Source organism: Platalea leucorodia (genome assembly GCF_965183815.1).
Source record: "Platalea leucorodia genome assembly, chromosome: 6".
Taxonomy (NCBI): domain Eukaryota; kingdom Metazoa; phylum Chordata; class Aves; order Pelecaniformes; family Threskiornithidae; genus Platalea; species Platalea leucorodia.
In genome coordinates, this window is record NC_138828.1 from 51009817 (window position 1) to 51023894 (window position 14078).

Below are 14078 nucleotides of genomic sequence, written 5' to 3' on the forward strand. Positions count from 1 at the left end.
TGAAAGGCACACAACTGGTCTTGGCAAGCTGCGTCCCCACACAAACTGCCCGCTCTTCCCCTTTGCATGTATGGGACTGCAGGCTTTTCGGACAGCTGTGTTATGGGAATGTCTTCACGTTGCACTATGAAAAGTCTGCTAGACATATCTTTATATCTAGACATATCTTTAATGCTCAAATTCTGTCTAAGATTCCCAAATAAATTTTGTTGGCTTGATTTTTCTGCCCAAATTTTGCCTGGCCCTACTCTCAATAATGTAATAGCTAATGAAGAAAAGAGCAAAAATCCTGGCAGAATGTAATGCAATCCCGCCTATGCAGGAAAGAAAATGTAGTGTACTTAATGCATGAATTATGCATTATCTTATGTTAACAAAAAAATTACAAGTCCTTCTAAACCCCCTCTATGGGTGATAGCAAAGAAAAAAATATCCTTACCTTAGTTGAACTTAAATGGTGTATTCTGTCACTAGAATAGCTTTGGGGTATCGGAGGATCAGGGTAGTCATCAACACTTTTTGATGCATTCTTTTTGATGACTTCTACATAGGAAACAGGGAAGATGCCTTGTCTGTTGGTTCCTGGTATTTTACCTTCATACCAGTTTTGATCAACTCGCTTAAGAAGAATTACTCTGTCTCCCTGAAATGCATTATGAAAATGAGTTATCAGCAGATACATAGTAAGTTAATTTTTTGAACAGCAGACATTATTTTAACACATAGTATTATTTTCCCTGCAGTGCTGTTTCCCATCAGTCTTGAGAATCCTCTCCATTTTCACATTTCTCCTCCCATTTATAATGACCATGTATTTGGAACGTATTCCAGCAGAACGGGGGGCTGGTCACGGACTGAAAATGCTGTTCTTTTATCAGAGGGGAATCTCATGTAGTCTCCTACTCTTGCTCGAGGGATTAACATTTAAACTTCTCCTTACATCATAACCTGTTTTAATTGTTGGCCAAACTACTAGCTAACACCGTAACTCTAATATGGAACAGTGACTGCTATGCCCATTTTTCCTTAAAAGTGATAAAAATTAAACAATGAAATCCATGAAAGTGCTTTGTTATCAGTAAAACTGCACTAAGCGGAGGTAGAAAGCTAAAAAACGAGTCCACGGGAAAGGAGAGAAAGAAGTGCTTTTCCTATGTAAAAAAGATGGGCAGCGGCTTTTAGAGAGCTTAGCAACCAAAATGGAAAATGTCAACTTCTATTTAAATGTTTCTCTGTAGTGAAACTTCATGAGCTCCCCCCCCATTGTTTTACATGATGTGCTTTTTACCACATCTCATTTTGTAACAAATCCTTCCCTATTAGTTTTGCGTTCTCTTGTAATTTCTGTAATTTTGTTTCTGTAGATGATTTGTGGAGTACCCTAAAATTATCTTTACTGGGATGGAACAAAAGAAAACCAGTGCAAGTTAACTTTTAAAAACAAATGAAAACTGGGCTGTCAAGATTATGACCACCACAAGAAGTACAAAAGAGAATTTTAAAAAGAAATAAATCATCAAACTACTCCCAACCCCTAGTTCTCTAAGTTCCTATTCCTGATATGTTTTAGACCTCTTTGACGTTTACCAATCTCAAATGAGTGGAAAACACACCCATTATTTTCAGCGACGCTGGATTAGGCTCTAGGTCAGCATCAAAAAACTGTATCCTTACTCTTCTTTCAAAAGAAAAACAAACCACTGAATAACTTCTATGAACTCTTAATTCTTAAAAAAAAAAAAGTAAGAGGCAGAAATTTCCAGTGGATAAAAAGTATATACTACTTACAACTAAGTATATAATAACTGCAGTAATAAAGTTTCTCTACAGCGGTAATATTCCAGTGTCTGACAAACCTCAGAAATTAGACATTTATTTTGCTCATGTACCATAAAGTATAACCACCAGGATGTGCATAGAAAGATAACAGTCTGCTTTTTATAACGTTCTCTTATTAAATGAAATATTTGCAAGAACTCGTGGCACATTCACAACAATGTGAGCCATTTTTTCTATATTTTTCTATTTCCTGTATTTTTCTATTTCTTCTACATTAAAAACCTTACTATGATAATTGTGACAGCAACAAATAATTATTAAAAAAAGGGAATGGATAACTGAAGTGGAAACTAGAAATTTAGGTGGGCAGTTAGCAGATGTTTGCATATGCTAATCTACCACAATCCAATTTACAGGCACAACACATTTAAACTATTTGCAGGCAGCTGTGAAAGACAGCAAGCCAATAAGCTGTGATGTTAGTAGTTTCCTACCATTACATTGCTTTGTGAGTAGCAAATATTGAACGCAGAGTGCACCAAAGCACAGGATTTACCTATACATTAATTCTGTGTAGCAGTGGACACTATAATGGCATTTTGATAAAGATAGTTCTAAGCTGTACCTTTCTAAGCGATAACTCCACGTTTGTGTCTGCACTGAAATTATATTTGGCAACAGCTTCTCCAATCTCTCCAATCTGTGCAGGGGGAGGTGGCCTGGCAGGCTGTGCTTTTTCTGGGGGAGAAAGTTTCTGAAGAAAAAGAAAAAACATGGATTTTCATCACTCCCATGCAGTTTGTGGACCTATTACCCGAACTAATTCAAGGAAATAAAACAGAGAACAAACCTCGACATAAGAAATTGGGAATATTCCAACTCTTCCATGGTGCTCACCCTCATACCAGTTTTGATCAATTTTCCTGACGATATAGACAGTATCTCCTTTCTTAAAGGACAGCTCTCTGTAACAAATTTAGATCAGACGTTTACAGTTTTACATTTAACTTCTCTACCTGCATAGTTTCTGAGATCTTTACAGTTTGGAACTGAAACAGAATGTAGCAACTAAACATTTGAAGAAAAAATGTCACAGCTGTGGTACATTTACCAGTTGATTATACCATATAAAATGAAATCATTCACATTTATGAATTCCAGGTACTATCTCTAAGTTATATAGGTTTGTTTTACACTGTGATTTCAAGGAAGTATTGCTAGTTATTACCAGAGCACTTGGTATAGGGTCTGCATGCAAGTATGATGTCTTCTGGATGGAGTGTTTAGATGCTGCTTTTATGACAGGCATCTGAGGGGTATTTGGTGCTCTTTATGAAATCAGTATATAGAATATATCCCACGTCTCTGTGGCCTATTACTACCTTTTTGCAGCAGCACAGCTTGGCATGCTTCTGCTCTACACATTTTTCTTTCAAGACAGCTGTTCAGAAGCTTGAAGAACACAGGATTATCATAGAATCATAGAATCGTTAAGGTTGGAAAAGACCCTTAAGATCACCGAGTCCAACTGTTAACCTAGCACTGCCAAGTCCACCACTAAACCATGTCCTTAAGCACCACATCCACCCGTCTTTTAAATACCTCCAGGGATGGGGACTCCACCACTTCCCTGGGCAGCCTGTTCCAGTGCCTGACTACTCTTTCACTGAGGAAGTTTTTCCTAATATCCAACCTAAACCTCCCCTGGCGCAGCTTGAGGCCATTTCTTCTTTTCCTATCACTTGTTACTGGGGAGAAGAGACCGACCCCCACCTCGCTACAACCTCCTTCCAGGTAGTTGTACAGAGCCATAAGGTCTCCCCTCAGCCTCCTTTTCTCCAGACTAAACAACCCCAGCTCCCTCAGCCGCTCCTCATAAGACTTGTGCTCTAGACCCTTCACCAGCTTCATTGCCCTTCTTTGGACACGCTCCAGCACCTTGATGTCCTTGTAGTGAGAAGGATATGTTCTCACCATTTCTGATACGCAGGGCCTGTGATATGCTTAATGTTGGCTACCAAAAAAAGGAATTATCCAAATCATTAAGAACATTTTCAGATCCTGGCCTGGGAGTTCTTTGCTGTATCATCCATTTGGTTTTTCAAGAGCTAATCTGCTGTTCTTATAATTCAGGTTGTAAATTTTCTACCAGACACAGCTGATGTAATTCCAGTGGCAAAGTCTGGCCATATCTAAAGATTGTTTAAATGCCCTGGATCATCAGAACAACAGCAGGGATGAAATACAGGCACTCGACTTTGACTTCTCATATCCTAGAACAGCGTTTCCTGATCTTGTTTTTCTTGTGGACCACTGTAGTTTGTCTCGGTATGGGACATATCACATCCTGCAGAGAGCCTGTGTATGTTAAGACAGACAGGAGGATGCTGAAGCATTATACAGAATTTTGATAAGCACACTATCTATGACAGTATTTTAAGCACTGTACCGTGTGTAACCTAAATACAGTTCACAATAAACAAGGAGCGTTCAGTGGGTGACCCTCAGGACCCTCTAGAAGGCTGAAGGTGCACAGCCATTCATGTGTTCAAACAAATACAATGGAAAAGATGATAATTTAAGATGATAATTTAAGACAAAATAACTTCTCACACAGTTTGCTAATGCAGAGGCTACTGTGACAGCAAGCAGGGTTCTCTGCTTCCATGGCATTTACTGTTGAAACAGGCTAGAACAGCAGTTAGCTGCCACAAGTGCTAGAAAGAGTTTTCTTGAATTATGAATTCTTAAATGAACAAAAGTCTAGTACTTACTTAGAAGTCTGAGCTTTAAAGTCATATACAGCTCTAGCTGGCAGTTTCTGAAAAGTAGGCAAAGTGATTAATACATTCAGGTAGTATTACTATATGGTAAAAATGTTTCAGCTTTTAAAAAGGCGATCAAGATCCAAAAAGAAAAGGCCGCGTGCCTTGCAGTGGTTCTTGTAGCAACAGGAAATTCAATACACAGCTTCCTTTAAGGCATTTAGGTGTTTGGACTTAGTATTTTAAAAATAGAAACTAAATACAGCCCTAAATAATAGCTAAATACAGACCACTTTGCAATTTTATGTTTAAGAGAACTACAGATGTAAAAAAGAAGTTAACTAAAGGCCAATGTGACTTTTAGGCAACTAGATCTCTAGGTACAATGGAAATTCACATGCTTAATATTCTCTAATACTTTAGATGCGTCTTCTGTTAAACTTGTTATCTTTAGGCTAATTTCAGCTGCAAATACTGCATCACACTCTCTCTCTCTCGGGAAAAAGTACTCTGACAGCTGGAAAAGGTTGGGAATATTTTACATTTCTATAATCACATTCATACTTTTAAGCAAGCCTGAGAAACACAGGACTGGAAGTGATCTCCTGACTCATCTGTGCAGTGCTTTTGCTATCACAGGCAATCACATCACATCATATCATTCGTTTCATACATTTATCAAGTTCTATCACCAAGTATCTGCAAGCTCCATATTGTTTCAAAAATAAAACTGTGAAACAACTCCACCTCTCCTCACCTGTGTGGCTGACACTTACACTTGCACTGTTTTCAAAGCTGTCCTGAAAACATGAACTGTGATCCAACCCAAGAGCCTCACTCACCTAGTGTCTGCCTCGGATGGATGACCAGCACTAGGCACGTCAGAGGAAGGTGCAGGAGGTGATCAGCAGTGATACGTGAGGATATTTGGTGAAGTGATTTAGTCTTCCGCTGCAAGTACTTGCGCAGATGAGATTGCTAAATTTTAAAAAAATCTCTCTCTAGGATATACTAGTGACTAGAATGAGCTGATTATGCTATTTCTGAGAGATGCTACTTGTAATGATGTAAGGGTGCACATCTTTTTATAAGAGGAATAAAAAGGGACGCTCATAAGTTTTGCATTTTACCTTTCTTCCAGGCCAGATGTTCTCGACTGGGCTCCCTCCCTTCTTGTCATCTAGAGGCTAGCAAATGTAGCATACCTAGAGCATTGTCTTTGCTATGATAAAAAAGTCCCCTAAGTTATTACAGGGATCCTGTCAACTTGCATTTTGTAATACTAATACAATTTTCCTTTACAGGTCTCCTTCAAATAAGATCGCCTAAATTTAAAAGCATTTTTCTGTTCCCTGCTGTTGTTAAAAATAGTCCTTTAGACGGGAGGAGATATTCATATCATCAACTGCAGCTAAGCCCTTTTCACTCTTTGCTGATTTTGGTACAGCTGGTGCTATAACTACTAAAGCAAATAATGGAAGAAGGGGGATAATATTAAAAGAACAGTGGAGCTGATTAAATACAAAATACTTTGAAGTGTACAAAACATACTGGAAATAGAGAAGCCTTTCTTCTTGCATCTTTTTAAATTACAGTGATTTTAAGAATGGCTTGTACTATAAGTATTTTACATATTTTCAAATTGAAAGATGACTTTCAGTGTCACAAAACTCTTTAAAAGGAACACACAATATGGCTCCTGAAACTTTTTTAACCTTTATTTTGTAATGAGTAGTCTTTTTTTTGAAATCAGACTCTGAATCGAATTGCAGCAATATAACTATGTTAGTGGGGTGTGAGTGGATCTGAATCCAGATCCTGTAACCAGTTCTAACCTGTACCACCATTTAACAAGGTAGATGGCCCAGAGCAAAAACTTAAATATTAGCGATTAAAATACAGTACTCTTATGCTGCCATTATTTTGTGCAATATTTTAATAAAAATCAATGGAAAATGTTAACAATCTATGGTCTGTACATGTTGGTTAATATAAATTTACTTACTTTATGATTGAATAAAATCCCTGAAGCCTGTTTGGAGAGCATTTATAGTTTTAGATCTAGAAATATTAAGATACTGAATTATATACTCCATTTTTTTGGGATACTTTTCAGTGGTACTTTGAGTTACTGTGAAGGTTGTATACCTGCTTCCGTTTTGCTCTTCCAAAGCATTATAATAGTTTATAATTACAATCACCAACTGTTACAGAAATCAGAGATGACTCTTAGGATAAGTGGTTTTGTCTAACACACTAACAGCAGTGGTTTTGCTTTTCTAAACAAAAATAATGGTGAAATACAGATGTTCTTTGTATCAGTTTTGAAACTACTGAGGCAGTTTCTTTGTGTAACACTCTGGTTCTCAAAAGAGCCTTCCCCCCGTCCCATCTGCTATTCTTCTCTGTCCCAAACACGCACTCCAGTCAGCTTTGACAGAGCCTATCAATGACTAGTAAACTCACGTCCATATCTATTTAAACATAAATAGAAGATACAGCTTATCTTACAAAGCTTGATATTCTTTTAACTTCTTGAAGTACCTATCTCCTTAATGAAAAAGAAGGATGCTGTCCCATCTGATGATCTGATAAGTAACTGTTCCTTTGGACTGTATCATTACAGTGTCTTAAAACCAACACAAGTCTTGTCTCAGATATGTTACCAATTTTCCATATGGATATTGCTGCATTATTTATTGTTGTTTCGCTACCTCTTTGTCTGTAGTTCCTCTTCTCTCCCTTGGAGTACATCGTCCCACATCAGTAAAAGCAGAATAGCTTCCAGGAGACTCCTGGTCTACTGAAAACAGAAATTATGTGAAACTATGGTAAATTAAACAAAACCATTCAAATCTGTGATGCTGCTTGGTTTCATTTTGGGGGGTGAAGAGATATTGAAATGTATTATTTTACCTTTAATAAAAAGAAAAGCACATGATATGATGGCTAAAGTGCACCTTTAAAACAACAAAAAAAAAAAGACACTGACTCTCAAGCAAAGGCAAAGGCTGTCTCTGATCCCCAGCAGAAGAATGTATTACACAGGATCGAGAGAGCAAAATTATGCCTTACTGTTCGAAGGGATGCACCCCTACTGGACCAAATGGAAGACAGGACAGCGGTACTGGGACTTCATCATGTTGCAAGAAACTGTTTCGGAATGCCAACAAAATCAACAAATAACTACATGCACAAAACATGATTAAAGCATGCTTCAATGAGAAAATAGCAAAGAAGAATTGTTTCCTCCTAAGTGATGCAAGATGCATTTCTACTTTACCGGGGCACTTGTCAAGTAGCACAAGGGAATTTAATAGGATGTTATTTCATAAAAACAACTCTATTTTAAGAGATGGAGTACAAATCGTTACTCACCAATCTATGTGGCAGATTTTCTCTAAAGCACAGTTTACCAATGTTTATTACAGGATGGTATGTTATAGGATGGTGAATACATCTTTTCATGTTTTAGTAAAAATAAAATCAAAATCTTACACTCTTTATAGCTCTGCAAGTTGCCAATGTGAAATGAAAATATACCGGAATTATTTCAGACCAGAGGACGAAATGAATTGCCTCTTGACTTCTGAGATTTACTATTTTAGTCTCCTACAGCCACAGTGATACCTGCTAGTGGAGACATATGACTGATGTTTGTCTTCCTTTGATTTCCTTCACGCAATCTGTTCTTACCAAGCCCATACATTTCTAAAGAAGTACAAGTGGAAAGAAAAGAATTGAAAGCATCTCATCCATTATGTTGGAGTCTTACAGAAGGAAGATGTAAATGGTCTCCAGTGGGCTGTTGGCTAAGCCACAAAAACTTGAGGCTATTGATAAATACAGTGGAGGCAAAAAATGAGATAATTGTATTATTCGTGTCATTGGTTGCAAGAATGTCATCACCAACAAGTATATCGCAGTCCCAGTTCTGGACAGCTTTCTTGATATGGCATGTGTCTGTGAATGAGGATCTATGCTCACTGCAAAAACCTAAAGATATAATGCTTCCAAACCCATCTATTATTTTTTTCTTTAAACTCTAGCAAAAAGAGAAGGACATGGGAGGGAAGGAGAGAAAATGCAGCAGCTTTAGGAAGAACAATTCCTTTATTTCTATACAGCTCCTTACGCAGTCAATATTGTAGTTTTCAGTGATTTTTGCCATGACCTTGGGGTCTCTGTGTGGATGGTGGCTGTCAGAGACACACACATCCAACAAAACATGAAACTTCATTAGAAGTAGAGCTCAGCCATGACTGGTGCTGATGGAAGTCAATGGAATATTCTGCTGTACTCATTCTCCACGCTACTTTAGCAATATTAACGTCAGGCTCCTTCATAGCTGCAGAAGCCATTAGGAATCCATGTTTACTCTGCACTGTGGATTTCCTTATTTTCAAGGACTGGAAAATTCTCATCTAGCAACTGTGATATGTGACCAGTGCAATTTCCCATAACTTCAGTCTCATCATGTAGTACTGCCTGCCAGGGTTAATCATCATCAGGCCTCAAGTATGACTAATTCAATTCTGAACTGCATTTTATAGCTGTTTTTTACCACATCCTCTGTTCTCAGTGTGTTTGTTTTAAGTAGTTAAGAGGAGATGGTAACAGCTTCAATTTTGATTTCTCTTGAAATACATACTTACTAGTGTGGTACTTGCAAAAGTTACAGAAAAAGATGTGAGATTAAAGATAAATAAGATGGGTCTGATCAAATATTGAATGATTGATATATTAAAGACATTCTCTCTTACATTTATTTGTGATTTCAAGAATAGCTTTGTAACATCATTAAATTCTCAAAGATGCTCTGTCACAGAAGACTGTACGTCTAGAAGCAGGATTCTTTAACACAGAAACGTTACCATTTAAAAAGAAAAATAAATGACAGACTTGTGTAGGACATTAATGTAAATCATCTGGGATACACCTTTGTGCACTCCTGCTAAGAATCTAGTGTGCTTCTTTTAATATTGCAACGTTAAACTTTAAAAACATTTTAAGCTCAAGCAATTTTTTTTGAGAAAAAGAGAAGCAGAGCAATGAACAACTCAAAGTAGTAACTTTAAAGCCAGATTATTGTCAAGGCAGACTTTTTAAAAAGTTATCCTCACCCTGACTGTTTCATTCAAGTTTTGATTATTGAGAATTTCCCTTCTAAGAGGATATTTCGCAAAATTTCATAGATATATTAAAATTCTATGAGAAGAACTAGTTTTGCTGCCACAGAAATTGGAAATTGTATTATTTGAACAGTGGAAATGGAAACTCCCTAAAATGACCCTAGGGTCTATTCACAAAAAGTAATATAAAGCAGCAGAATTAATGTATTTTCATAAGAAAACAGAATCAACTTTCTATGATACTGGCAGAATTAACAGCATTTTTATCAGTTACATGTAACAAAACTATACAGTACAACATGTTTTAGATGCAGGTTTTTTTTTAAATAATAAAGGAAGGGCTATCTGCATATTGTTTTCTGTTTGACCACCATCTTGTGATGCATGCATTCACTTTCTGTAAGGCCTCTTCCTTGGGGAAAAAACCCACATTGCTTAATTTAATAACACCATTGTAATTTATACCACTAGTAATCTATTGGTTGAAATACACTGTTACTCCTGTTGTCCACATTACTGTATTTTGTGAATAGACAGCAAATTTATCTCTCCTCATCACCTATGTAAAAATGACATCCTTCATTAAGAAGTTTGTGGGATGAAAGCTTCTTGCAGACGACACAAATAAAAATGGAACGAGAAAGGGTGGGAAATACAGGGAGTAAGGTTGGATAAGTAAAGCACAAGGATAGAGGAAGAAAGTTAATCCACCTTGGAAACACAGTGCACTATCATTGTTGTTAGTTGCGTCCATGTCTGGAAAAGAGGCACTAAGAGGTAATCTTCCACAATCGTTCTGGTACAGTGGGCAATGGATAGCACCATCTTGAGGCAGTGGATGAAAAGGCTGGTGCATGGGACTCTTTTTCAGAGCTTTAAGAGATGAATTCCTTTCTGGAATATCTGGGAGCAGCTCAGTAATAAGTCTGTGTAATATACTGTTGTCAGGCAAGCTTCCCCTTCTTTTTTCAGCTTTAATTTGGTCACAGATGTCTTTAAGTGCAGAATCTAGTGCTTCAAATACAGATGACTTGCATTTTTTCTTTTCAGTTTGTTTTTTAGGAGCTGCACTTTTTTTCCTCCGGAAAGGCACTGGACTGACTAGGAATGCTATCTTAGAGAGGCCAGATTCTGCCTCCTGTCTCCTTGGATCCTCAGTGGTTTCTTGTTTAGCCCTTTCATGTTTTAGCATGGTGGTGAAGCGGGTGTAGGATGCCGGGCATCGCCCTTTGCAGGAGCTGATGAGATGTCGGTGGTGGTGGTGGTGGTGATGGTGGTGATGGCCTGATCCATAAAAGCTTTCAGATGATGTGAAGGAAAAGTGATCAAAGTCACTTTCACTACAAAAGGATGAACCCTCTATCTGGATAAAGTCACTGAGGTCAGAAACCACTCCATCTTGATCACTGTCTGAAAAATCCAAATGCGATCGTTGTGGCTCATCACTGGTCACTTCAATATGAATTGGCACCAGGGTTTTAGACTTGTAGCTCCGTTGTACCTGAGAGGGATGTCTGCCTTGACTTTCCTCTTCCAGCAAGGATTCGATAGAAAATCGCCTCTTTGGACATAAGCCATTTTTAGGAGGCTCCAGTGTAACGGTTGACAACATTTCATCACCTAGGTTCGGCATTGATTTTGACTTCTGAATTAATTTTTCAAATTCAGATATTCTGGTTGGCACCATGTCTCTGGGCACCTCTTCAGTAGAAGACTCCCTCCAGCCCTGAAGAATACCTTTGTGCTGTTCTTTTTCATACTGCAGTATTCTGGACTTCACAGAACAAATAACCTCAGAATTCATCAGGTCCTTGCGATTGATGCGGTGCATCTTTTTGTACATTTTTAGGAAACCCGGGGCATCGTGTGCAGATCTGTGACGAACTCTTGACCTACTACTGCCACGGCCCTCAGGAACATATGGGGAAGCCCAGTTCATTGAGCAAACTTCTTTGGAGTCCTCCTCACACAACAGAGAGCCCATGCTTTCAGACTTGGCCTGTGCATCGGGAAAGCTATCGCGGTCGTCTGTTAACAGATCATCACAGCTACGAGATTTTCTCTTTGGAGAAGCAGTTTCTTCTGTGCTGCTCCAGACTTCTGCATTTTGACGAGTCATTTGCCAGCCATTCTTGTAGCTGATTGCCCTTCTTGAATCGTTTGGAACAGCTAAATGTTGTCTGTAAGTGCTACAGTAATCTAATTCATTTGAGGTGTTGTGGTTGTGCACTGAATAACTTAAAAGGGATGGATATACTTTGCTAATATCCCCACCTTTATAATCCACAGAGCAGCATGGTAAAAAAGAGACATTGCCAGAAATTAAAAGATTCAGAAAGTTGGAATTAACATTAGTAAGTATCAGAAAGACTAGGAAAGAGACAGCAATTAATGCATCTATCAACTTAGGTCAGTACATGGGTTGCTACAGCCTGGGGCAGCAGAGCTAATAATTAAGTTGCTTTCCAGCTGTAAAAATGTACTCATGATCATTTGAACATCAAAAAGAATTCCTTATGAATTATGGAGATGTTATCCCCTCCACAACCCCCCCGCCCCGGCCAAAGCAATGCAAGAAAACAAGCATTAATATTGATTTTGAAGCAGGTCAACAGACAATAAAAGCTGCAAAGGATATAAAGATGAAGCCAAACAACAAATCTAGCCCTCAGTCAAATATTGACTTTTCCACCTGTGCACGCTGAAAGGAGCTGTTCAGAATTTTTGAGCTGGATAATGCTCACAGAGTTCACAGCAACTGCATATTCTAAGATAATTAAGATAAAGATAAGTCTATCTACAAGATCAAATGGGAAATTTCTCCCAGTCGTTCATAGCAGCATGGGTGGCCCGCTCTTTCCCTGTGCGATAGCACTGAAGGGAGCAGTGTTTTCTACAGCTTAGCGGGCAGAAGGTGGCAGCTGAGGAGCTGCTGTATGGGTGTAAAGGAAGATGTATCAGTTTACTGAGCCTAACCAGCACGTAGAAGAAACAATAACCCTTAGCTTGACTTCCATAACAAAGCCTGAGTTTTCAAAAGCAAGTTTTAAGACATGTTTTTGTGCACATGCTGGATCTAAGAAGTGTCACTATGAGACAAATTTGGAACTGTGGTGTCTCGTACTTGCACTGAACTTTCAAAAATGGTCTCAATTGGCAACATTCAGTTCAGGACACATGCTTCAAACAGCTCAATCAGCTTTCTAGAAGAACAACCTGAATCTGAATCAGAAAGTGAAACACTTAAGTTCAAAATCCATGCTGATCAAACAGCTTATAATGTGCTGCTGCTTTAACAAAATTATTAACTCCAAGAAAAAGTAACATTCTAGTAGGTTTCATAATGCTGGGAGGGAACGGAGAGACACAGCTAGGTCACCTCCCAAAAGTTAATTAGCTGTGGTAGATGTTCTCAAGGGAAGGATTTTCAAACACAGAAGTGTTTTAAGTCATGGTAAGTGCCCGCTGTCGGTGCTGTAGTCAAAGGCAAACGCAGGTAAATGGAGTTTACCGACTTCTCACAGCCTGGCCTGGAACACCAAACGGCTGAGTTTACCCACTTTTTAAATTACTGCTATAACACTGGGTTTAAAATACATTTGCTTTTCCATTGCTTCACTCTTAATATTCCTCACTGCTTTTCTTTGTCTGACGCATTCTGTTGCAGCCTGGAAATTACGTTCTTTTCAGTGGGAATTGACTTTTACAAAGGTTTATGCAGTCCCTAATACAGCTATAGGCTGATTAGAAAGTATAGCTACAAAATACAGCAGTTAAATGAATAACAATAACTTGAAACAGAAGACGATATATTGTATACGATATTACTCTGTATATTACTTCCATTGGATGTTTTACTGGAAACCTTTTGTCTTGCTAAAAAAATCCCACCCTAAACCCCAAACCCAAACCAACAACTGATTCAATTCTCTCTTTTCTGGAGAGACACGGAGACCAGTAATGGAACGGTGAGTTACTTGGAAAGAGAAGCTGATCAGATTGTACCTACTGTACATTGTATATTGCTGTACTAAATACTTCAAGGTTTTACAAAATCAAAAATCAGACTATAGATGTTTGGTTGATTAAATTAGGTCCTGATAACTGACAATGCCTAAGACATCAGCTATAGATTTGAAAGGTCTACTATTCTGGAAACACATCTTTAATCTGATACGCTATTTGTCTTGATTTACTTTCTGTACATACTGAAAACAGTTTTAAAATCACAATAATCTAAGAAGAGAGTAGTGGAGTTAATAAAATTTATGGGTTTATATATTGTGGTACAAATCAGAGTCTTCCTTTAGTCAATTTTCTTTTGTTAGAATAAGCAGTTGACACTGGAAAATCCTTGTTATGAATCCAGCTTTTCAGCTTAAAATTACACACGTAAGAACAA

At 38.1% G+C, this 14078-nt stretch overlaps 1 protein-coding gene across 1 annotated transcript in view; it reads right to left on the bottom strand.

Moving 5' to 3' along the window:
* Window positions 1-14078, bottom strand: part of SORBS2 (sorbin and SH3 domain containing 2) — a gene marked incomplete at its 5' end in the record, with an annotated part of 78942 nt that overhangs the window by 17325 nt on the left and 47539 nt on the right. Inside the window, 6 exons of the mRNA XM_082316096.1 lie at window positions 440-643; window positions 2405-2533; window positions 2630-2744; window positions 4554-4600; window positions 7259-7344; window positions 10388-11950. Of these exons, the coding sequence (XP_082172222.1) occupies window positions 440-643; window positions 2405-2533; window positions 2630-2744; window positions 4554-4600; window positions 7259-7344; window positions 10388-11950 (2144 nt within the window). The remainder of the gene's footprint in view (window positions 1-439; window positions 644-2404; window positions 2534-2629; window positions 2745-4553; window positions 4601-7258; window positions 7345-10387; window positions 11951-14078) is intronic.